This window comes from Ochotona curzoniae, unplaced genomic scaffold (genome assembly GCF_017591425.1).
Source record: "Ochotona curzoniae isolate NIBS_2020 unplaced genomic scaffold, NIBS_Ocur_1.0 contig_4064, whole genome shotgun sequence".
Classification (NCBI taxonomy): domain Eukaryota; kingdom Metazoa; phylum Chordata; class Mammalia; order Lagomorpha; family Ochotonidae; genus Ochotona; species Ochotona curzoniae.
Genome location: NW_024466107.1, coordinates 10,642,194 through 10,666,629, shown reverse-complemented (window position 1 = coordinate 10,666,629; position 24,436 = coordinate 10,642,194). Strand labels below are relative to the sequence as shown.

General features: G+C 46.9%; 1 protein-coding gene across 3 annotated transcripts in view; it reads right to left on the bottom strand.

Moving 5' to 3' along the window:
• PHACTR1 (phosphatase and actin regulator 1) overlaps window positions 1-24,436 on the bottom strand; it is a 517,458-nt gene that overhangs the window by 15,760 nt on the left and 477,262 nt on the right. For all 3 annotated transcript variants that reach the window (XM_040984149.1, XM_040984148.1, XM_040984147.1), the window contains one exon: window positions 265-320. In XM_040984149.1, the coding sequence (XP_040840083.1) occupies window positions 265-320 (56 nt within the window). The remainder of the gene's footprint in view (window positions 1-264; window positions 321-24,436) is intronic.

Genomic DNA, 24,436 nt, shown 5'->3' with positions numbered 1-24,436 from the left:
ATTCACAGGATCTTTCCATTCTATTTCCCTACCCACTTTTTCAAGTGCTCTCGGCTAACTCATGGGAGGGAAGGACACGCAGGCTGAGCACAAGTTAAAAGAACAGGCAGGGCCAAAGTGGACCCAGATGGGCCTTGGGCTTCCTGCACCCAAGGATGCGGGCTAGGCCACAGCTGAGTTCTCCACGGTGTCAGAACAGGCACAATCAGAGACCTCGGGTCCCACGACAAAGAAGCCCCCACCCCACACCAGTGGCGCACTCACGTTTCAAAATGTTTCTCTGTTCCAACTCCTCTGCGGTTGGCCGCTGACTCAGCCGCCTACGGAAAAAATCCAGGAAAAGTTTTTGCACCATATCATATCCTCCGTGGGTCATTAATTTGCCCGGCCTTGGTAGATGCGAGAGGCAGAGGCAGTGCCCGTAGTTCTTCCATCCTGCCTCTGAGGGACTGACTCTGGCCACGGGCGCCTCCTCAGTTCCTCAAATTCAAGCCCAGGGAGGGCACCCAACGTCACATAAGTCACACATAAGTCACGCAGGGCTGACCTCCACCTCCCTCCCCCCTGCCGGTCCTTCCCCAGCCCCAGGCGAGGGGAATGAACGTTCCATGGGACTCTTCACAGAAGCCCCTTTCTTTCCCACAGGCCGCCTAACATGGGGACCATGGCCTCTTGCCTTTCTCGGCCTCCCCGGAGCTGGCTCCTGGCTCTTTTCGTGCAAATCCAGTTAGACCGCGGGGAGGTTCATGGCCCCAGGGAGGATGTGCCTGGAGTCTCCTTGTGCTGAGCACAATGGCTGCAGTTTTTCTTCTTCCACACCCACCAGCACCAGCACGGCCTTTATTAGACGTGTGATGATAAATGGATGGGGTCTACAAAATGACACTTTTGTTGGCCTGGCGGGCCATTTAGCCGAAGCAAGACAGACATCACAACAAGGGCATGCTATGATGCGTCGGGGTGGGGTGGGGCAGACAATGGGTGGCACCTAGTGATGGACGCATGGGAGAGTGGGAGTGGCATCCCAGAGGAGACTGCAAACATTTATGTCTGCATAAAGTTCCTGGAATACGCCAACAGCCAGCACTGTGGGCCTGAACACCAACAGAGGCTTTGGGCTTCTTCGAAGCTCTGGGGAAAGGCAACTAGCCTGCCATTCTTGGGTAGTCTGCTTCTCCCTTTGCGATGAGGGCTATGGGCGATAAGAACTTTCCAGAAGGAATCGGGGACTCCTTGAAGGTCTGAAGGGTAAAGAGGGCTCTAAGTTGTAGCTTTGCTCTTCACCACCCGGCCCTGCAAATATCAGAACTGTAGCTGTCCTTGGCAAGAACTTTCCATCCTAGAATCTGAGAAGAGGACTTAGAGTAAAAGTTAGAGTTGTGCGTTGCTTAGCAACAGGGATGCATTCTGGGAAACGCGTTGTTGGGCAATGCCATTGTACAAATACCAGAGTATTTTTTATGAAAATGAATTAATTTTGTGATCTAGCTCCAAAGGCTCTGGGATTTCCTCTCTCCTAGCCCCAGATCTCCCACCCTTACTGATTTCCCCCTATTTTATTTCATCAGAGTGCTCCTAACGCTGCTTTTGCGGTACAGTCTACTGCGACACACCCAAGTCAGAGTGGGGCCTCTTGCTGTCAGGCCACCCCACTGAGCATAGTGAAGATGGTTCAGACAGATGTTAGCAGAACACTGAGCATCTGTGTCTCGAGTCATGCAGTTACTGCGAAAGTGCTGGTGGAGTGCAACTGGTCAACTCCGCTACAGTCTTACACTACTTTGTACACACGGACCAAAACATGGTGATAGGAGCATGGCTGCTTGAAGGCCATGGAGTAGCTAGTTCAGTATGTGGAATCTAGGGCTTGCTGCCATTGGTGATCCTCTTCACTGCCCCGGGTTGGAGAGCAATGGCTTCTGTGACACTCCAGAAATGCTACCGTCATCCTTGGCGAGGTCTTACAGCCCAGGCACAATGCCTCTGTTAGGTTAATCCTCCCCACTTCCAGTGCTTGGATCCCCTGTGGGCACTGCGGGTTCGTGTACCAGCAGCTCCACTTCCCATCCAGCTCTTGCTTGTGGCCTGGAAAAGCAGCTGAGGACAACCCAAAGCCTTGGGATCCCGTACTCTCACGGGAGACCTGAAGAGTCTCCTGGCTCCTGGTTTGGGATTGGCTCAATTCTGACTGTTGCGGCCACTTGGAGAGTGAATCAGCGGATGGAAGATCTCTCTCGCTCCTCTCTGGATCTGCCTTTCCAATAAAAATAAATTAATCTTTTTTTTTTTTTAAAGGCTACAGACAGAATGCATGGCCAGACACCTGCCTGTCTGGCTCCCTGACATAGCCCGTGTTCCTAAGCCCTCAAGAGCAGCCTCACGCCTGACTCCTGTCCTCAAACACCTGTAAGTGAAAGTGCTGTAAGTGAAAGTATTTTTGGTTTTTGGAATTCCTTAGTGGCAGCAGTGACTTTTGTCATTGATGGAGAGACCCTTTCCACCACACTAGAGGCTATGCTAAGGCAATGATGAGGGCGGGGCAGGGCTGGTGACAGGGGACCAAGTGGTTAGAGCGTTAGGCCTCTCAGCCCACCCATTTCTGAGAAGGGAGGTGGAGACTGGCAGTAATTTCTTTGAAAAAAAAAGATTTATTATTGTTATTGGCAAGGCAGACTTACAGAGAGAAGGAAACACTGAGAGGAAAATCTGTCTGCTGATTTACTCCTCAAATGGCCGCAATGGCTGGAGCTGAACTGATCTGAAGCCAGGGGCCAGGAGCTTCTTTCAGGTTTTCCATGTGGGTGCAGGGTCCCAAGGCTTTGTACCGTCCTCGGCTGCTTTTCCAGGCCACAAGCAGGGAGCTGGATGGGAAGTGAAGCAGTGGGACACAAACTGGCACCCATATGGGGTCTTAACGCATTGAAGGCAAAGATTTAGCTACTAGGCTTTAGCGCCGGGCCCTGGAAACTGGTTTGTATTTATTTATTGGAAAGGCACAATTATAGCGAGCGAGTAAGTGAGAGAGAAAAAGGGAGAGAGAGAGAGAGAGATCTGTCAGCTGATTTCATTCCCCAAATGGCCACAATGACTGGAAATGGGCCAGTCTAAAGCCAGGAGCCAGTAGCTTCCTCTGGGTCTTCCACACGATTGCAGGAGCCCAAGCACATGGGCAATCACTTGTTGCTTTCCTAAGCATATTAATGGGGAGTGCCCATATGGGATGCCAGCGCTGTCTGGCACAGGATTAGCCAATTCAGCCATCGCATCCACCCCAGGAGAACCCCCCTTTCTACCTCCTTGTAAGTGCCAGGATCTCACTGGGTTGCCAGGTTGTGTTCAGGCCGCTCCACTTCCCATCCAGCTCCCTGCTTGTGGCCTGGGAAAGCACAGGAGGATGACCCAAAGCCTTGGGACCCTGCACCTGCGTGGGAGACCTAGGGAAAGCTCCTGGCTTCATTTTAGATCGAACCTGCTCCAGCCATTGTGGCCATCTGGGGAGCGAATCAGTGGATGGAAAAAAAATTTTTTTTCTCAGTAACTCCTCTCTGTAAATCTGCTTTCCGATAAAAATAAATCTTAAATAAAAGACAGAAAAATCCTGATCTGTGGCCACAGAGTTGTGCTATGTTGAATGTGAGGGTGGAAAGAAAAAAAAAGGCCTCTTCCTTTGCAATCTCATCGAGGCATTGTTGAGCTCCACTGACAAGGGCTGCATAAAGTGCATGCGTGGAGGAGACTGGAGGTGAGCAAGCTGGTGTCACAGGTCTGGAATGCAGCTTACCTACCCCACCTGCAATGGTCTTCTGACAGGCTCTTTGGCCCCTTTCTGTTTATTTTCATAAGAAGACTTCTTGCTTTTGTAAGCGACGAATGCATACCATTATGAGCCGGTTTGGCAATGCCTGGGTTTTAAATCAAACTAGAGTTTTGGGAGAGAACGTTTGGAACAGGTCCCACGTGTTCAAATGAAGCATCCGCCTTCGAGGTCGGGCCAGGGTTTTAGAGTCCTAGGTTTACAGAATTCTACAGAATGCTCATTCACTGGCTCTTGGCCAGAGCCTTGCAATTCCACTAGCAGATACGTGGTCTGGTTTTGTGTTAGTCTTTTTGTCTTCATGCTGGGTCAGGTTTGCAGGGGACAAATAATGGATCTATAACCAGAGAAAACTCCATTGCTAAGCTGGCTGCTTTACAAACACATGAGATTTCCACTGAGGTCCTGGGTTTATGTTTCATTTTTCTTGAGAAGTTCTGAGAACACCATGGGTGATTATAGCTCTCAACCATAACTAAACCTAATAGGAGGAGGTGCACTTTAATTCATCATTTTGACTCCGAAGACGAGATCTTGTAGGAAAGCAAGGATGTAGCAATGTAATGACAAAACCCTAAACAGTCCAGGAGTCAGGGCTCTGAGTTCTGTTTCCAGGTTTGTTCTCAAACTTCATGCCCCGGACAAGGTACTGAACCTTTCCTGGCCTTTGGTCTTTTCTATGCAAAGAGTAAATAGTAATTTCATAAGCTAATGTTGATTTCTGCAGGTTCTAAGCACTATAGGTTCATTCACGTGATCTATGTCAATAGCCTTAACCAGATCTGCAAAGTCCCCCTCGCCATATGAGGTTATCTACAAACAGATCTGGGCATCTTCAGAACCAGTGCCCAAGAGACAGCATATAGCAGTGTTCTGCTATAGCCACAGTGATTTCACAGGCATAAGTTGTAAGCTGGTGTCTGGTGTCCTATTTGGGTGGACTCTACTGAAAGTTATGCTCTTTCTGAAAGCCTCATGTGTGCATGGACCAGCTGGCTAGCTCAGACACACAGACAAATTCACACCTCTGCTGCACATCATTGCTGGACACAAGACTTTCTGATATTGAGACTCCTGGATCAGCGAGTCCTAAGCATCTTAAATTTTATCCTCACCTTTGTCTTTCAGCCACCAATCTACCCGATCTACCCATTAAGATTTATGTATGTTAGTATGTATATCTGTATGAGTATATGGATGGATGTACTTGTACGGCAGAGCTACAGAGAAGAAAAGGACACAGAGCTTTTCCATCTGTTGATTCACTCTCCCAACGGCCACGGTTGCCGGGGTTGATCCAGGCAGAAGCCAGGTACTCCATCCAGGTTCCCTATACGGGTGAGCAGAGGCCCAAGTACTCAGGTCATCCCACTGCTTTTCCAGACACTAATGTAATCGGATCAAGCACTTTCTTAAGCGGCACAGTGGGCATGTCAGTGATGAAAACATGCATGATGGTTTGGGTACAGTGGCTCAACTGGCTAATTCTCTCCCTTCAGGCACCAGGATACTGGTACGGGTGCCAGTTTGTGTGTTGGCTGCTCCGTTTCCTAACCAGCTCCCTGCTTGTGGCCTAGGAAAGCAGAAGAGGAAGATCCAAAGCTTTGGGACTCTGCACCCATAGGGGAGACCTAGAGGAGGCTCCTGGCTCTAGGCTTCGGATCAGCTCAACTCAGCCCGTTGGCGGCCACTTGGGGGAGTGAACCAGCAGATGCAAGTTCTTGCTTTCTGCCTCTCCTCACTCTGTAGGTCTGTCTTTACAATAAAAATAAATAAATCTTAAAAAAAAAAAGTAGAAAATGTGTATGTGAAACTCAGATCAACAGTTTCTAAGCAGCTGGAATGTAGTAAGATATTCTTGAACCAGAAATGAAGTTGGGCACAATTTAGACTTTCACTACAAATTCAGCATCTTGGTTTGGCCATCCAGAGCTGGGCAACAATCCACTGTTTAGCAGACATGTGGGAGTGGGACTGGGAAGAGGCAGGCAAGAGAGGGTGTTGCTGGTCCTTCTTGTCCTAATTCCTGGACTGGTCCTCTCTCTCTGATCCCTAGAATTATTGGTCTGTCTCATTCCTGACAAGACTTCTTACAAATGGATGTTAGGTCCTTATCCAAAAAGGACCCATTCCCAGGTCCTCAGTGGTTATCTCAAACCATGGGTAGCATCAAGCCCTAGATGTTCTGTGATATTTTCTATACCCATACCCATGATAAAGTTCGATTTATAAGTCAGGTGCAGGCAGAGAATAGCAAACATGATTAATAAAACAGAGTGATTATAGTGACACACTATCCTGAATGTGATGCAAATGTGGACTCTTCGCTCAAAATGTCTCATCGTACTGCCTTGTATTTCCAGATATGGCTGATTGAGCCCAACAAACTATGATGGGGGCAATGCTGCATCCCAAGGGGCCTGCAACTCTCCGACCCTGAGCTGAGATGCTAACTGACGGGCTGAGGCTCCCTAACCTCCTAGCCTGCTAGCTTACTTTACTAATTTTGTCTCATGCAGATTAACACCAAATTGAAAAATCCCTTCTTCATTATACGCATTGTTTTTAAGGTGCGCCCCTTAAACTTTTACATACAGTAAATTGTCCGATATTAAACAATGTGTTTTCTAAGACTCTCCAATGGCTTCGCTGTGCTGGTATATGTGTGACCCTGATGAAATATTTCTGTATGGCAAAACCGTTTCCATGCCTCAAATGATTTCTTCTTTACCATGGGGCGTGGCTAAATGATTTGTCAATTACCATGACCAGAAAAATTACTGGGTTCCTGTTTAAATGGCATATGCCTAATGCAATGCCTGGGAGGCAGCAGTGATGGCTCCAGGAATCAGGCTTCTGATTCCTGGCTTCTGTCCTGACCAGCCCTGGCTGCAACGGGGATTTGGGCTTTGAACCAGTAAGTGGGAGCTCTCTGTCTGCCTCTGTATATAAACATTTAGAAATGTCACAGGCCTCGCCGGTTCTAATCCCAGCAGCTCCACCTCCCATCCAGCTCCCTGCATGTGGCCTGGGAAAGCAGATGAGGATAGCCCAAAGCCTTGGGACCCTGCACCTGTGTGGGAGATCCGGAAGAAGCTCCTGGCTCCTGTCTTCAGATTGGCTCAGCTCCAGCCGTTGTGGCCACTTGGGAAGTGAACCATCAGATGGAAGATCTTCCTCACTATCTCTCCTCCGCTCTGTATATCTGACTTTGTAATGGGAAATAAATAAATCTCAAAAAAAAAAAAATCTCAGGCCAGCTCTGGTACTGTGGTGCAGCAAACGAAGCCACTGCCTGCCTATTCTACTTCCAATCCAGTTCCCTAATAATTCACCTGGGAAGGCATCAGAGGATGGACCAAGGACTGGGGCCCTACCATCCATGTAGGAGACCTGGATGGAATGCCAGGATCCTGGCACAGCCAGCACTGTGGCCTTTTTGGGAGTGAATCAGCTGACTAAAGCTCTCTCTCTCTTTCACACTGCTTTTAAATCAATCACTCAATCGAACTTTTAAAAAAAAAACAGCCACATGCTTCTGTTGTCTTTCGAAATTTAAGGCTGAACCTTGACCTTTCTTGTAGTCTGAAGGATGCTGTCTGTATTAAACTCCACAGCAGAAACCTGAACAGGAGTTTCTGTGAAAAAACAGACACGGAAACCAAAGCTCAGAAGTGGTGCCTCACTTTTGGCCTTGGAAAGGAGAGAATGCCGGGGGAGCACAGTGGTGAGAAGCTTGAAACAAACGCAGACCAGGGAGTGTGGTTCCCAATCCTCTCCCCCTTGGTGTGTGGCCCAATCCCTGATAGCTTCCGCTGGCCTGCCTCACGGATGCTGACAAGATTAATTCTGCAGCACAGAGTTAATGAGCCTCCTGCTGGCTCCAGAAGGCCAAGGTCACAGCCTTCGTTGGCATTTACAACCGCTTGCGTCATTTGGAACCTGCAGCTCTGAAGCTGCATCCATATTTTGGGTTTGGAAGAGCATCTTTGGTTCTGTGCATCTTAGCATCAAAGGGAGGTCCTTGCCTTCTCGGAGAGGCGGACAGAAGAGTACAGAGCTCCTGCAGAAAGGCCAGAAAACTAGATCTTCCCCTCCTAATGCGAGAGAAGATGGGGCTTTCTAGCAGGAGCCAGAGTGGTGACAGAGCAAGCGGAGGTGGGTCTGATGCTGTGCAGGGGAGAGAGGGGCACTCAGCTCTGTCCCTCAGAGTCCATGGCCTCTAGGAGGGTTGGGGCATTTCCGTCTGGCCTTGGTCATTTCCTCCATCCCACTTCCTAAGAGAGCATGGAGCACATACTAGGTACTCATTTAGCAAACGTTTAGCCCCATACATGTTTGGCCAGTTCCAACGCTAACAAGCCTCCATGGTTGATCTCGCTGTACTCATGACAGCGGGTAGCATGAATATGCTGATCAACAGCAAACCTAAGCCTTCAGCCCTGCTTTTGAGCTCCCGGCCCCTTTTACAACTGCCTTTTTCTACTCAGGCTGAGAGGGTTCCCCAAGGAATTCATTCACCTTCTCCTTGATACCCACTCCTCTTCAAATTGTTTTGCATTTCATTCCCCCATGAGCCACTCATGTCAGGAACGGGAGTCATTCCCTCCTCCAAACTTGATGGTCAGCAGCCAATTAAAAGTCCCACATCTAAACCCTCTCTCGTGCCACCCATCACTGCCACCTAGCGGCAGCAAGGCTCCAGCACTTCTCCTGGTGCTCCTTAGCCTACAGAAGAATGGTCTTCGAGAGGGACAAATTTGCTCACACCACTCCCTGCCTGAAAGCTAAGTATGCTTTCACCCACAGAAAAGGGTCAGAACACTAAGACTCTGGAAGGTTCTTCAGGATCTGGCTACTGGCCTGTCCTTTAGACATACTCATCTCCTGTGGTTCCTTTTTGCACCCTTCCCCACCTGAAAGAGACCCAACCCTGCCCATCCTTTCAAATACAGGGGACAGACAAGAAAAGTCAGAAAAGAGCTCCCATCCTACTGGCATACTTCCCGAATGCCCAAACTGGGATGGGCCCAAACTGACGACTCAATCCAGGTTTCCCATGTGGGTGGCAGGAACCCAACTACTTGAATTCCTGGGTCAACATTAGCAGGATACTGGACTCAAGACCCAGAGTCAGGGAATTGGATCCACATGTAGCAATCGTAATTCACGTCTTAACTGCTAAGACAAATGCCTGCCTGCCTCCCACCTCTCATTGCTGGCGCCTTCCCTCCCCCAAGTGCTTTAATTCTAATTAGAACCAAGCAGATTTGTATGAACTTTCCTGGATCCGAGACCATGCGCTCCAGACTGGCAGAGCTGGGTGCAGGATTCCGTGTGCAAGCATCCAGCTGCAGCCTCAACTTCACCTTTCTGATGCACAAAGTTCAGAGCCCTCTCACTACACGGTTAAGTCTCCCCCTTTACCAACCGTGGAATGCAGGCGAGACACATGTGATAACTTAGCGGGCATGCGCAGTTGCCCACTTTTGAATCAGCATAAACCTTTTTGGGATTTCCTTGAAACTTAGTAGTTACTTGAAACTTTGCTAAAAAAAAAAAAAACAGTCCAATAAGGCAATGTAAGCCCTGGCTCTTCTGGTTTTTGGCTCCTTGGCTGGGTGAACTTAAACACATTCTTTTCTACTTATAGTCAAATTGTATCTGTGAGTTTCCATTAATACACATGCTGAAGAAGAGTCCTTGGGGGGTTCTACTCTCTAACACTTCCAGATTTTCTATGCCTTCCCTTGACAATACAATGTTCTTGCCTTCCTTGTTTGCCTGGTTGGTAATAATTCCTAATCTTGCATCTTAAAAATTTTAAGCATCACTGCTTCCCTCTGTTCACCAGCTTCTTGCTTCAGGTGAGTCTACAGTGTGTGGAAACAGTCCCCCACACCAGGGCTGGTTATGCTTCCTGTTACTGCCCGAGATTTATCCTCAGAAGCTTACACTGCAACACAGGGACCATGTATACTTTGCGCATCGCGAGGGCTGTCTCCTCGGTGGATAGGATCTGAGCAGTTGTACAGAGCACCCAGGGTCCTGCGCTTGGGCTTTACTGGCCTGCTGTCATTTGGGAATTCTGAGGGATTTTTGCACAAGGAGTGTTAGTGGCAACCACAGAGCTTGGCCCAGTTCGGTAACTTCAGACCTCACTATTTGGGAACATGGTAAGTAAGTGCTGCTATCTCATGACTTTGTTATCTGAAAATTTGCTTTCCAAGTTCTTCTCTCCTCTGGCAAATAAATATGTCTTCCCTTAGACTTAACCCCAACACAACAACCAACAAAACCATCCCCTCTACCTCCCGTCATCTGCCTGCTCTTGGCTGCCAGACCTCTGAAAGAGTGGTCCAGGCTGGCCTAGCGGCGAAAGTCCTCGCCTTGAACGCACCGGGATCCCATACGGGCGCCGGTTCTAATCCCGGCAGCTCCACTTCCCATCCAGCTCCCTGCCTGTGGCCTGGGAAGGCAGTCTAGGATGGCCCAAAGCTTTGGGACCCTGCACCCACGTGGGAGACCCAGAAGAAGTTCCTGGATCCTGGCTTCGGACCGGCATAGCATCAGCCATTGCGCTCACTTGGGGAGTGAATCATCGGACAGAAGATCTTCCTCTCTGTCTCTCCTCCTCTGTGTATACTATTTATTTCCAATAAATAAATAAATCTTAAAAAAAGTAGTCCAGGCTTAACGACTCAGTAACTCATCACCATCTGGGGTTCATTCATGCCACTTTACTGCACTGGTTCTCCCTCAAGGATGATTCTCTTTGCCCTAAGTACAGTAATGTTTGGAGTCACTTACGGTTGTAATGACTGGGCAGGGGCTACTGGTCTCTGATGGTAAGAAAGTAGAGATTCTACTAAATATTCTACCATGCCTTGGACAATAAAGATTAAAGATTGGTCTAGATCCAGTTAGGGGTTGGTGCAATAGTACAGTTGATTAGTTCTCCAACTGCAAGTGCTAGCACCCATATGCTGGTTCATGACCTGGCTGTTTCATTTTTAATACAGCTCCCTGTGATCTGGGAAAGCAGTGGATGAGGGCCCAAAGTCTTGGGACCCTGCACACAGGGGGCAGACTCTGAAGAAGCCCCTGGCTTCAGATTGGCTCAGCTTTGGACATTGCAGTCATTTGGAGAGTGAACCAGTGGATGGAAGATTTTTCTCTGTCTCTCCTTCTCTTTGTAAATCTGCTTTTCCAATAAAAATAAATAGGTCTTAAAACTTGATCTAGCTCAAGGCAGCAATAACTTCAAGGATTATAAACCTTGCTTCATTGAACCTTTTCTTGTTAAGCTCACTGGTGACTGAGTTGCCTAATCCAGTGCTGCTGGTAGAGTCCTCGTTTTATTCAACCTCTCTATCTGACCTGCGTCTTGCACTGCCTCTTTCTCGTGCCTGCAGACATTTAGCAGCTTTCTCTTGCACAAGGGGATTTCAAAGCAGAATTCAAAAGATGAGTTTATTTTGTCAGTCACACAGATGTTTAAAAAGGATTTATTTCTTTGAAAGGCAAAGACACAGAGAGAAAAAGAAAAGACAAAGAGAGGGATTTTTCATTGGTTAGTTCACTCTCCAAGTAGTCGCAATGGCCTGGATTGGGCCAGGCTAAAGTAAGGGGCCAGGAGCTTCATCCAGGTCTCCCACGAGAGTGGCTGGGGCCCAAGCTCCCGGTCCTCTTCTGCTGCTTTTCCCAGGCAGTTTAGCTGAGAGCTGGATTGGAAGTGGAGCATCTAGGACATGAACCAGTACTTGTATGGAATGTTGGAGTCGCAGGCAGCAGCTTAGTCTGTATACCACATTGGCCTCATATATATATATATATATATATATATATATATATATATATATTTAAATAAAAAGGTCTTCAAAAATTTCATGCAAAATGTATATTATAAAGAAACTATGCATGAAGTTCAAACATTTTTTTTTTTTCCCAAAGATGAACAGCCTTTGATTTCATTTTCCTACAAACCTACTGAAGTCCTCGTGTATCCCCTAGTTCTTGCCTCAGGTGTGACAAAACCCTAGAGTTGCCTTATCCTTCTGGGTGGGCTTCTGGGACAGGACCATGCCCAACAGTGAGCAGGGTGGTCCACTGCTAACCAGGTGAAAGACTAAGCAAGAGATGTTGCTTCAATCTTAGCCTCAGCCTTTTCATCTCTGTGGGACACAGCACAGGAAACCCTCTGATCGCCAACCTTACTGTCAGATTTCCTAGTGCTGGAAACGAGCAGATGAAAAAGGGAGGGAGGTGGGGAAGGCTGTAACTTACTCCATTGCTTCCAGGCTCCCAAGAGCTGACACTGCAGCCAGAATGATATTCAACTCCTGCCATGGCATGCCCTGTAAGACAGGGTGATGTGGGTGCAACTCCCTGGTTCACTGTAAGGTAACCTGACCACCCACATTTGTGGTTTAGGACGCAGAAATGCCTCCTGTGAATCTCTCAAAAGCAACTAGTAGCTCTCTCTCTGCTGTTTCCCACCTTAACGCTGGCCTTGTCCATTACACGGAGAAGACATTTTTCAGGAGGATCTTCTCTATTGTAATGATACACTAGTCAGCATTTGGTCACTACCAAAAGAATATCAGCTTTATAAAGAGAAGTGAATTCAGCTCACAAGATAGGGTAAGATCAGGCAGTCCTGAGAGGGCTGGCCACCTGCTGATGCTGGAGAATGGCATGGAGTGGTGGGCATGTGGCAGAAGAATGCCATGGCAAGCCAGAAAGCAGCAGCAGCCACTGGACCCAACTCAATGGTACACCTCTTTCCTCACCAGTCTTTGATGGCAGGCTGTGATGCAGCAGCTCCCTCTAGGCCCACTTCCCAACCTCCACCACTGAACTGTTTCCATTCTCCGATCATCACTATGGGGTTGAGGGTCCTGTATGAGGGGGTAGATTTGGGGCATAGCAGGTTAAGCCACTGCCCGTGATGCTGGCTTGCCACGTGAGCATCACGTTGCTCCACTTCTGAACTGGTCCCTGGCTAGTGTGCGTGGGAAATCAGGAGATGTCTCAAGTGTTCTGACTTTTGCCATGGAGGCCCAGATGGAGCTCCTGGCTCCTGGATTAGGCCTGGCCCAGCCCCCCTGACCATTTCAGCTATTGGGACAGCCAGCCAGCCAGATGGAAGGTCTTTTTTTTTTTCTCTGCGTGTCTCCTTCTCTTTCTGTAACTCTGCCTCTCAAATAAATCTTTTTTTTTAAAAAAAATGCCTGCATGAATTCAAGAGTCAAACCATGTTGCAATCATAGCTGCTGTGAGTATCAAAGCATCATGTATCCCATCTTATTTACACGTATTCCTTTGCATTTAGCATACTGTCTGGCATTTAATAGGCGACCAGTAGAGTTTTGATGGTTAAAGAAGTCAAGAAGACCTTACTCCAGGGAGTTGTGCCTATGGTGATGAACCAGAACCCTGAGCTTCTGCGGAGAATATTCCTCAGGGAAGGTGCACGGGCAGTTCTACTTCCGGGTCACAGTGCTATGCCCTTTGACCTCCTCGCCTGCAGCAGAGTAGCTCTTACTACTGCCGATCCTCTCCCCCACCTCTTCCCAGGAATTGCAATGTCCTCCCTCACTGCCATGCTCCACAAGCTACGAATAACTTCCTGTCTGTAAAAAAAAAAAAAAAAAGAGTGCAGGGAAGGGAACCTGCACTGAGCCCCCCATCAGCCTCCTTCTGAGCCCCCCACCAGCCCCCTTTCTGAGCCCAGAAGCCTGGCAGGCTCCCAGAGTCAGCCTGAGGCCACTGGGGGTGGGTCTCACAGCTTAATTCCCATGACCCAGAGGGTTAGCAACCTGCACAGCAGCGCTGGCAGGACCAAATGGGAGTCAGGTGTGAAGATCCCTCTTAATCCTTTATACTTAAACAGGTCTAAAGCACGAACTATTTGTCACTTCAGAAAAGCTCCCTTCCACAATAGATGGACAGGCTACACCTTAGGGAATGTTTCTGGCTTTATTCACTGAAGACAGAGTTCCCTGTGCAAAAACCTTTGGGTAAGATCAGGTACTGGGAGGTGATGGCCAGGGAGAGGCACTGAAATAATGCTGGCTGTTCTGGGCTGAGATCAGCTCTAGGAGACGGATGGGAGCGTATGTGTTCCGAGGCATTAACACACACACGCAGAGACAAAACAAAAACAGTTGTAAGGCTGACAGCCCGCATAGCAGTTGGCATGCTATCCGAATCACTGGTTTTATCTTCTCCAACAGCCATAAAGGGGTTGCACACTGGATGTACCCAAGCTCTTATGTAAGACAGTGAATGAAGCTAACCCAACAGTGAACTCATTTCAACAAAGTTGTTTTACACAAGGAACAAACGAAAATAAATACCCAAATTATGTGATGTTAAAATACTGTGATGCTGGAAGCCAGGAGACACAGGAGTAAGACGCACAGTGGCCAGAAGTCTACACTGTGAAATAACTGAGGGGGTTTGGTTGCTGTAGGCTGAGCCCACCCACACCTCAAGTGCACAACAAGGGACAGCCATGGCCTATGCATCCAGCCTTTTATTTTTATATTTTATTTTTCATTTACTTCTATTGGAAAGGCAGATATACAGAGAAGAGGAGAGGCAGAGAGGAAGATCTTCCATCCGATGGTTCACTCCCCAAGCAGCCACAACGGCTAGAGCTGAGCCAATCTGGAGCCAGGAGCCTCTTCCAGGTCTCCCACACAGGTGCAGGGTCCCAAAGCTTTGGGCCTTCCTCAACTGCATTCCCAGGCCACAGGAAGGGAACTGGATGGGAAGTGGGGCTGCCAGGATTAGAACCAGCACCCATATGGGATCCTGAGGCATTCAAGGCGAGGACTTTAACCGCTACACTATCGTGCCGGGCCCCAAGAAACAATTCTTAAAACTAGATTTAAGAGCCTCTTGTTACAAAAATCATGTGATCATGTGCATTCTAAGTAAGGTAGAGGTGTTTCTAGGTTAACATGACCAGATTTAACTTTGGACTTTATTCTTTTAAACAAACTGTAGAAAATGGAGGGAAATAGGTTATTTACAGAAAACATCTGCACATGTACTCAGGTGTACATTGTTGACAGGAAAGGTTTCAGGGCACATCTCAGAAGCACTTCTCAAAGAGCTGAGTTTTATCTTCTTGGGTTTTTCATGGCTAAGATCCTTCTTCCTCCTCAAGCTTGGGGGCTGAGTAATACTTTACACGTGCCATGTCTACAAACTCACACTTTACAACAAGAGGAACACCCGCAGACACACTGAGCGTTACTGCAGGAGAGAGCGGAGTGGCTTTTGCAAGGAAGTTCAGGTACTCAGTGCAAAAGTTAGAACAACATCCCTGACTGTGTGGAAGACTTAGCCAAGTTGTGCCATCAAACCTGTGAGTTCTGAGTTTTGCCTTGTGCCTCTCCTCAAGTCTTAAAAACCAGCATTTAGCCTCCCCTCTCTCCTCCTGGGTGCCCTCCATAAATGCTCATGCTTTCTCTAGAAGCACATTTTTAATGATCGTCTCTCAGAGTTGTCAACGATTACAGTGGGGCATGGTGAGAAGTCACGGCACAGGATCAGGCTGTCACCCCTGTTATCAGCGCTGTCACCCCTCATGGCAGCATTTTATCGGATTAGTGGGGACAAGCTCCAACTTCAAGCTCGTTTTACCATTCTCTCTCCTCCACGTTTTTTCTATGTGCTCAATTCTTGCTACTTCTCATGCTTTCTAACCTGGTGATCAATCCTATGGAACAACTCCTGTTATCATAAAAACTACTGGGAGTGGTGGGGGTGACACCTGTGTCCCAGAGCAGAGTCCAGACTCTGACTTCTCCCAAATGCAGACCCTGGGAGACTTCCAGCTCAGACTCCAACTTCCTGCTAACACAGACCCTGGGAGGCACCAGTGATTACTCAAATAACTGGGTTTCTGCCACCCTCGTGGTAGACCCTGATTGAGGAGTTCTTGCTTTCTGATTTTGTTTCCCTCCTCCTCATCTCAGCAGTGAACCAGTGGAGGGGAGCTCTCTTTCTGTCTCTCAAATAAAGTTATATAAAAAAAAAAAGACAACAACGGGTAAGCCAGATTCTTGATCAATGCAATCAGGTGTACCAGGGGAAAGCTCCTACTTATGAAAGCTTCTCAAGTACTTCAGTTGGGCACTGAAGAATGGGAAGCATTTCTTTAAGTCAGTTCTTAGCATGACCCCCCACACTGGCAGCATCAACGTTCCCTACAGACTTTAGATAGCTGTCTGTTGTAACAAGCTCTCCCAAGAGTTCCATGCACACATGCTCCAGTTAGAGGACAATGGCTCTGGACGGCATTATGAAATACTGGGGATGGCTGCTTCCAAGGCTGGGAGCAAGAGGCAAACGGGTGAGTGTGGACGGCACGTGAGGGTCTGGAGGCAGCCTGAGTCTCCTGGAAGGGCTTCAGTCTTTGAATGGACTCAAATGCAGTGGGCAAAGTGGTGGTTTCCATCTACAGGGATAAATAAGGTTTATTTCCCTTCTGATAGAGACAGGAAGACCCCGAAGGCACCAGGAGCCTTAATTTAGACCAAATGTCTTCACATTCACTTATAATTCACTCCATTTCAATTTTATCTCATTCTACTCCATATGGTTCAAGATATATCTGTTGAATATTTGCTGGAATAGGTCCGGGGTAAATGAAAAATTATTGCACAGATGAAAATTCTGTGCAATAAAACCTCATGGAGGTTAGAGTTAGAGATACTCCTGGCTTAGGAGTATTAAAAGTGGGTTCATTCTCAGTTCAGAACTTGGCCTTCTCTTAACTTGATGCAAAAGAGAATCTCCCTCACACCTGTAACTGCTTTCTATAAAACAGATCAACGGTTTATTAGACTCCTGGTTCTTGCGGAAGATGTAAGCAACAATCGCCTATAGCCAGCACATTCAAAAACAGGTTCACCTCATTTAACTTTGGGGGAGACTGCTGGAACTCTCTGTTGAGGATTCTGAACACACCTTGGCAGCCAGGTCTGCTACAAACACACCACATGCATGTTAGAATGAACGTGGCCACCTGTTTCCTGCAGAAACCTTGCTTAATGGGAAGATCATGGTGGGGAAAGTGTTGATTTTAGATAAAGGTACTCACATCTAAGACCCTAAGTCACGGCAGAAAAGGAAGACAGACAACCACATCAACCCCGGTGACCAACAGGGTCATGAATAATGACAATCAGATAAGATCACCTTCATATTATTCCTCTTAGGGGTAGAGACCTAAACTGGGCACAATACCCAACCCAGTAAATAGATGCTCCAAATGAGTAAGTAAATTAAGTATTCCCATGGTCTACATGTGGTATTCTCTATGTCCCACAAACACAAAGACATTCCAAAAGGGTAATGGAATCTGCCCAGGTTCCCCCTCACCTCCTGTAGAGCGTGTGCTGGCACTGCTGTGGTCCTTGATGCAGAATTTATTTTGATGCAAAAAAAAAAAAAAGTTGAAAGGCACACATAGCTTTTTAAAAAATATGCATTTTTTTCGACTTCTGTAAAGCCCTTTCTATATAACTTCCAATCTTTGTAAACTATCTCAATGTTTTAGAGATTGAGTTTATATTTGAAAGGAAAAATTACAGAGAAACAGAGATAGAGAGAGGCGCACAGATCTCCCATCTGTTCTTCCAGTTGCCAGATGGCTACAATGGTCAGGGGTGGCCAAGGCCAAAGCCAGAAGCCTAGAACTCCATCCAACATATTTGGCTGGTACCCAAGCACTTGAACGATTTTCCTCTGTTTTCTCAGGTGCACCAGCAGGGAGGTGGATTGAAAATGGAGCAGCCAGGAGTTAAAATGGTGCTTATATGGGACGCTGACCTTGCCAACTGATGGTTTTACCCAGTGTGTCACAATGCTGATCTCTATCCCAGTTATTCCCAAGAGTTCCCATTTGGTTTTTATTTATTTATTCTATTTGAAAAGCAGAGAGACAAAGAGACAGTGAAGTTTGGGGCAGGCTGAAGCAAGGAGCCCAGAATGCAATCAAGACTCCCAAGTGGGATTACCTTAGCTGTCACCTGCTGACTCTCGGGGTATATGTTAGCAGGGAGCTGGACCACAAAGATCAGAGCTGGATAAGGGGAAAGATTCAAACCAGGCACTCTGACATGGGATGTGGAAGTCTTAAGCTGAGACTTAACCCTTGGCTACCTGGTTTTTAATGTGTGCCCCAAAGCAGGTTCTGCCATTATTACAAGGCATTGGCTAGCTTCTCTTCTGTCTCAGTCCCATCAGTGAAATGTGAGCAGGTAGACAGTCTCCTGGCAGGGGAAAGAGGCCTCTAATGGGTCCAGGACATGTGTAACATAATGCCCATCACTACCTGGTTCTCAACTAAGATATCTGAATTTTAGGTTGAAGTAGGAACTCCTGCTTTGTATGGGCAGCCAGGAAGTCTTTCCTTGACTGGAGCCAGACCCAGCTCTCCTAGGAGTGATCCAATGAAGACACAAGGGTCTGGGTTTTCGCTATTGAAGGTGACTTTCATGGTTAGTGTCTAGCTGGTTTTCTTGTATAAGCCAAGGCAACTCAAACATGTCTGTTGTCATTTAGTCCTTTGCAAATAACATGATCCCAGATTGCCCCGATGCCTTTGCTTGGCTGGACCACATACGCATAGCTGCAAATCACTTTTGAGGAAAGGAAGCGATGAGAAGCTGGAAATCAGTCGTGGGATGTTTCTGTCCATGTCCTGCTCTGCCTGGATCACTTGGCTTCCTCTGGGAGCAGCAGGATATGTGCTACTCATGATTTGCTCATGTAACCTCCCAAAGAGCTGGTTTCCCATCCCAGAGCTGTCAGCAATTCCCACTGAGAGGTCTGAGCAGAGAGCAGACACCAGGAGGCAGGTGGCAGGAGTCTATTCTTTCCCTCCTTGTCTAACAAGTTGTCTTCCAGATTGCCTTGAACCTATTTATTAAAAGGCTGGTTCAGTTCCCAAATGGCTGCGATGGTTAGAGCTGGGCCATGCCAATGCCAGAAGCCTGGTTCCCACATGAGTGGCAGAGGCCCAGGTACTTGGGTCATCACCCACTGCCTTTCCATGTGTATTATCTGGGACTTGGATCAGAAAGTGGGAAGCTAGGGCTGAAAATGGTGCTCTGATGTGGAAAGCCAGAATTATAAGTGGGTTAACTGTTGAGTCACAACACCAGTTCTGTAGTGTTTTGTAATATGCATTGCCCATGCGCTTTTTGTTTTGGAAGAATTCTCATATACATAGATTTTGAAAGACAGTCTTATACCAAAACTTCTCTTTCAATTCCACTTTTCATGAACTTTTCAAACTATTTTAATGTATTTCGTGTAACATTAAGACTCTTCCCTGCCCTCAGTCTTCTCCTGCAGCACACAGGAGTTTAAGAATGTCCACCTAGCCTGGTTTTGCACTGTTCTGAAAACTTACTTGTTAATTCTAAGAAAAGAAGGCTAGTTGGAGCCTTCATAACAGGCTTATTTATTCAGGAAAGGGTCTAGTTCTATGGGAAAGGGAAAAGGAATGAAAAAAATGGAGCAAGATAGAAGTTTGAAATGGACTTTTCCCTGAGTATATAAAAAAAATAAGCAAATGATTTCTTATTAATCTATTCAAAGGTGTGAGAGTTCCCTTGGGAATAGAGATAACTGATCCTCAAAAGTTGACCCCCCAGTGAGACCTTAAATTCAGGGGGTGCACACATCAGTTAGTCCCTGCCCTCATCCCTCCCCAGGGTCCATTTACTTCCTTCCATTCTATCATGTCACATTCATATAACACACAGGTATACACATCATGCACACACCTCCTTTCTCCCCTGTGTATACTTGGATCTGGAATGCCAGACAAAATCAAGGACCACAGAAGTGCCAGCATACAAACACCCTGCAGGAAGTGAGGGGAAACCTGGGCAGATTCCATTAGCAACCTTGGCCATGACTGTCACGTCCCCAGCCGGCAAGCACCAGCAAAACCAGCGGGGGAGGTGCGATGTAAACACTGGGATAGTGTAACACACACCCCTCCCCTGCCTACTGGGGAGGTGCAATGTAAACATGGGCTCCAGGATTGTATAACACAGGCCTCCTCGCCCGCTGGCACAGAGCCACCTCTTCCTTACAGGCAGGTACTTGCCTTGCTCAATGAGAGGCAGAGCATATCTGCAAGCAGATCCCTTGGTCAGAATGGACAGAACCCTTGGTCACTCAGGGCCCTGAAAGACACAGCCCTCAGCTGGACACCATTCCTGAGAGATGTTCTTGGGACTGGGACAGTGGCTGATGGAGAACAGCAATGCATCAGGACCCCTCTCATTACCTGCCTTCTCTGAAGACAGGAGTGTCTGGGGCAGGCCGTGTGGCACAGGGGGAAGAAGCCACCACCTGTTACTCTGGCATCCCACATGAGCAGCAGTTCAAGACCTGGATACTCCACTTTTGATCCAGTTCCTGGCTAATGGTAAATGGGAAGTCAGCTTAAGATGGCTCAAAGACTTGGATCCCCGCCACCCATGCGAGAGAACCAGATGGGTTTTGGACTCCTGGGTTTGACTTGTCCCAGCCCAGCAGTTGTGGGCATTTGGGGAGTGACCCAGTATATGGGAGATCTCTCTATGTCTCTCAAAGAAATAAGTTCAACTTTAAAAAAGCCTAAGTTGGCTGTCATGCAAACCTTTTTGGAAATTCCCACAAGAGGGGTCTTCAAAAGTTCATGGTTTCAAACACACAGGTTTCAAAGTTTTCTTGTTCCTAATAATTTTCCACGAACTTGTGGAACTACTTTAGCGTAGTCTATATATTTCTCATACATTTTGTATAAAGGTTTTGTCTATCCTGCATCACTACAGTGTTTGACACATACTGACACACATTCTGTGGTTTTGAAGTCAGTGTGGTGTCCAGCACCATTTCTTCACATCAGCACGAGGCCAGGGTTGTGTATCATTTGCCCTGAGGTTACAGTTTGGAGGTTAGACCTGGGTTGCACCTGTGACGTCACGTTTCAGCGTTTTATTTTTCATCCAGTCATGTGACTCGCTCTTGCTCATGCCTTTTCCTAGGGGATCTGGAATTGAGCTTTGGCTGCAAAAATATCCTCACTCCTGCTGCTTTTTTTTTTTTTTTTTTTTTTTTACTTCCGAGGCAGGCTTGCCTAGAGAGGCTTGTGGCTTTCTTTTACAAAGAAAATTTTAATTTATTTACTTATTTCCTTGAGATATATGCAAGCATGTATTCACACACACACACACACGTAGACAGTGAGGTAGGGGGCGAGAGAAATCTCCTACCCTACATGCCTGCAATAGCTGGGGCTGGGCCAGGCTGAAGCTGGGAACTAGCAACTCAACGGGGGTCTCCCATGTGGATGATGGGGCTCTAAATCCTTGCAGCCATTACCTGCGGCCTCCCAGGTTAGCAGGAAGTTGGGCTTAGCAGCAGAAGTGGAACTTGAACCAAGGCTTTCCAAAATGGGATGTGGGTATCTCAAGTGGGGTGTCTTCATTGCTAGGCGAAGCACCCACTTGGAACAATCTCCTGGCTCCCTGCTTTGGGCCATCCCTGGCTGTTGGGGTTATTCGGTGAGCGAATGAACAGATGGAAGGTCTCGCTCTCCTTCTAATTCTTTCAAATAAAATAAGCAAAATAAAAAAAAATGTTCCATATGGTTTCACAAATACCTCAGATATATACTAACAAGTGAGTACCCAGATTATCGCTTAATGCATGATATAAATTTATGATACATTTAAACTAATTCCTTAGGTAGCCTATGGAATTAAACTTTGTGATTTTTTTGAATGAATGGACTCATTTTACTTGTGCATGGATAAAATTATACGCATCCAGGTCCAGCTTGGTAGCCTAGTGGCTTAAGTCCTTGCGTCTCTTTCCTCTCTGTATATCTCACTTTCCAATAAAAAATTAACAAATTAAAAAAATCATATGCATCTGCTAATTTATTCATGTGAAAGGCAAAGTAACAGTATTCCTTCCATCTGTTGGCTCGCTCTCCAATGACCTCAATGGCCAGGGGCTGGACCAAGCTGAAGCCAAGAGCCCTGGATTCCATCTGGGTCTCCCATTAAAGAACTTTGGGGGGAGGGTGGGGCTGGCATTGGGGTGTAGGGAGTCAGGCCCTCGCCTATGACATGGCCTCCAAGAGTGCTGATTTGAGTCCTGGCTGCTCTACTTCCAATTTAGGTTGCTGCTAATGTGCCTGGGAAAGCCGTGGAGGATGGCCCACGTCCACTGGTCCCTGTTCTCTAAGTGGGAGGCCTGGATGGAGCTCCATGCAGGAACTGAGGTAGCCTAGTTCCAGCTGTTGAGGTTGGGAACCTAGGGCATGAAGTGGCAGATGAAAGCACCCTCTCTCCCTCTCCCTCTCAAATCAATGATCTTTTAACGAAATAATTTTATTTCATGGGATGCTTTGATTACATATATTTGAACTTCTACAAAGAGAACTTGGTAAGTTTCAGTATGAAGATGAACAAAACAAGGAATAACATAACAGTCAAAAGCGGGGCTGGATTTACAGTAGGTAAATTTCTTTGCTATGTTGGTTACCTGTCAAGCACTGACTGTTTCTCTGCCTGCCTATTTCTTTTCAAAGGAACTAATAAGGCTGCCATCTAGAAGAATTGCTGTTTTAATGATTCAATAGGCACAGTGCATCAAAATTTCATGATGACACTTCCTAAAATAGGATCATATTCACTTGGATTTCAAAGGCTCTGCTTTTAGAATCAGAGAGAAAGCAATTTTCCATGAGCTGTATCTTTAAATGATTTTTTCCTGTTTATATTCTGCCTGGAAATTACTATCTAGTTAGGCATGTATGTGATTTTTGAGGCTATTATAAATATCTTGGCATTCTAAGAGGAGTCAAATGAACATAATGAAGAGAAATAAAATGAATGACTCTTATTAGCAATTTTCATGAAATGTGAGGGTTTTTTTTTTTTTGCCTGTGAACAAAGATGGTCAGGGACAAATGGCAAATAACTGCACTGCAAACTGCTCAGCTGAAATCCAGCTCTGTTATTGAAATATCCAGGGCCATGTGCGATCCCTGGATGGGAGCTGCAGAAAAAAAAATCACATGCCATCAGATCTGAAGCTAAATTCGCTCGGTGGGAAAAGGGCACCATAAGCCAAGGACAGCATGCTGGAGATGGGCAGCGCCGGCTTCAAAGCTGAAACAAAGAATTCTTGACAAGTATCAACCTTCAGAGCTTGACTTGTCATTTCAAAGACAGCACCGCTAGGACAAATCAACTCCAAACTAAGACACCCACGAGAGCGTCTCCCAAAGCATCCTCTTCGTCTTAGAAGTTATTATTTTGAATAATAATTACTTGGGGGCGCAAGCACATCTATTTGCTGGCTCACTCACCAAATGGTTGCAGCATCTAGGGCCGGAGCCCAAAAAGCAATCTAGATCTCCCACATGGATCCAGACGAGCAGGATCCTGGACCTGGGAGGCCAAGTGAGGAATGAAACCCAGGTACCCTGATGTGACAGGAGCTGTGGGCATCTCAACTGCTAGGCCAACCACTCGCTCTTTCAAAATGATAAATGAGATTGTGCTCAATGGACCAGCACAGATTTAAATGAACCAGCGTCTCTCAATTGCCAATTGAAATGGAAATGTTCTTTTAGCTAAGTGGCACTGAGAAGGGTGACAGTGCTTGCGAAGGAAAGTAACTTTGGGAGCATTCAGGGTTCTTTTTTGATGGCGGAAAAGGCTTGTTAGTGGTTTAATTCAAAAACTCTGCGTTACCTGTTTTTATTTCGTAAACTGATTTTCTAGTTCCTTTCTCAAGCGAGACAATCAATTAAGTGGAACGAGTTTTTTACCCTTTCTTGCAAAGAACTGGACTGTTTCCCCCAGTGAAAAGTAAAACTTCTTCTCACTTTATTTATTTGAAGATTTATCTTATTTTTTATTGCAAAGTCAGATATACAGAGAGGAAGAAAGACAGAGAAGAAGATCTTCCATCCGATGATTCACTCCCTAAGTGACAGCAATGGCTGGAGCTGAGCCAATCCAAAGCCAGGAGCTAGGAGCTCTTCCTCCGGGTCCTCCATGCAAGTGCAGGGTCCCCAAGGCTTTGGGCCATCCTCAACTGCTTTCCCAGGCCACAGGCAAGGAGCTGGATGGGAAGTGGAGCTGCCGGGATTAGAACCAGCACCCATATGGGATCCTGGCGTAGTTAAGGCGAGGACTTTAGCCATTAGGCCACGCCACCGGGCCCATATTTACTTATTTTTAAAATTTATTTATTTTTACTGGAAAGGTAGATATGCAGAGAGAAGGAGATACACAGAGAAAGATCTTCCGTCCCCTGGTTCACTGTCCTAGTGGTCACAATGGATGGAGCTGAGCGAATTTAAAGCCAGGAGCCAGGAACTTTTTGTAGGTCTCCTATGAGGGTGCAGGATCCCAAGGCTTTGGGCCATACTTGGCTGCTTTCCCAGGCCAGAAGCAGGGAGCTGGATGGCAAGTGGAACAGCTGCCACATGTGGGATCCTGGGGCATGCGAGATGAAAACATTGGCCACGAGGCTACTGCACTGGGCTTTCTCCCTCTTTCTGAGGTCTGTGAGCTT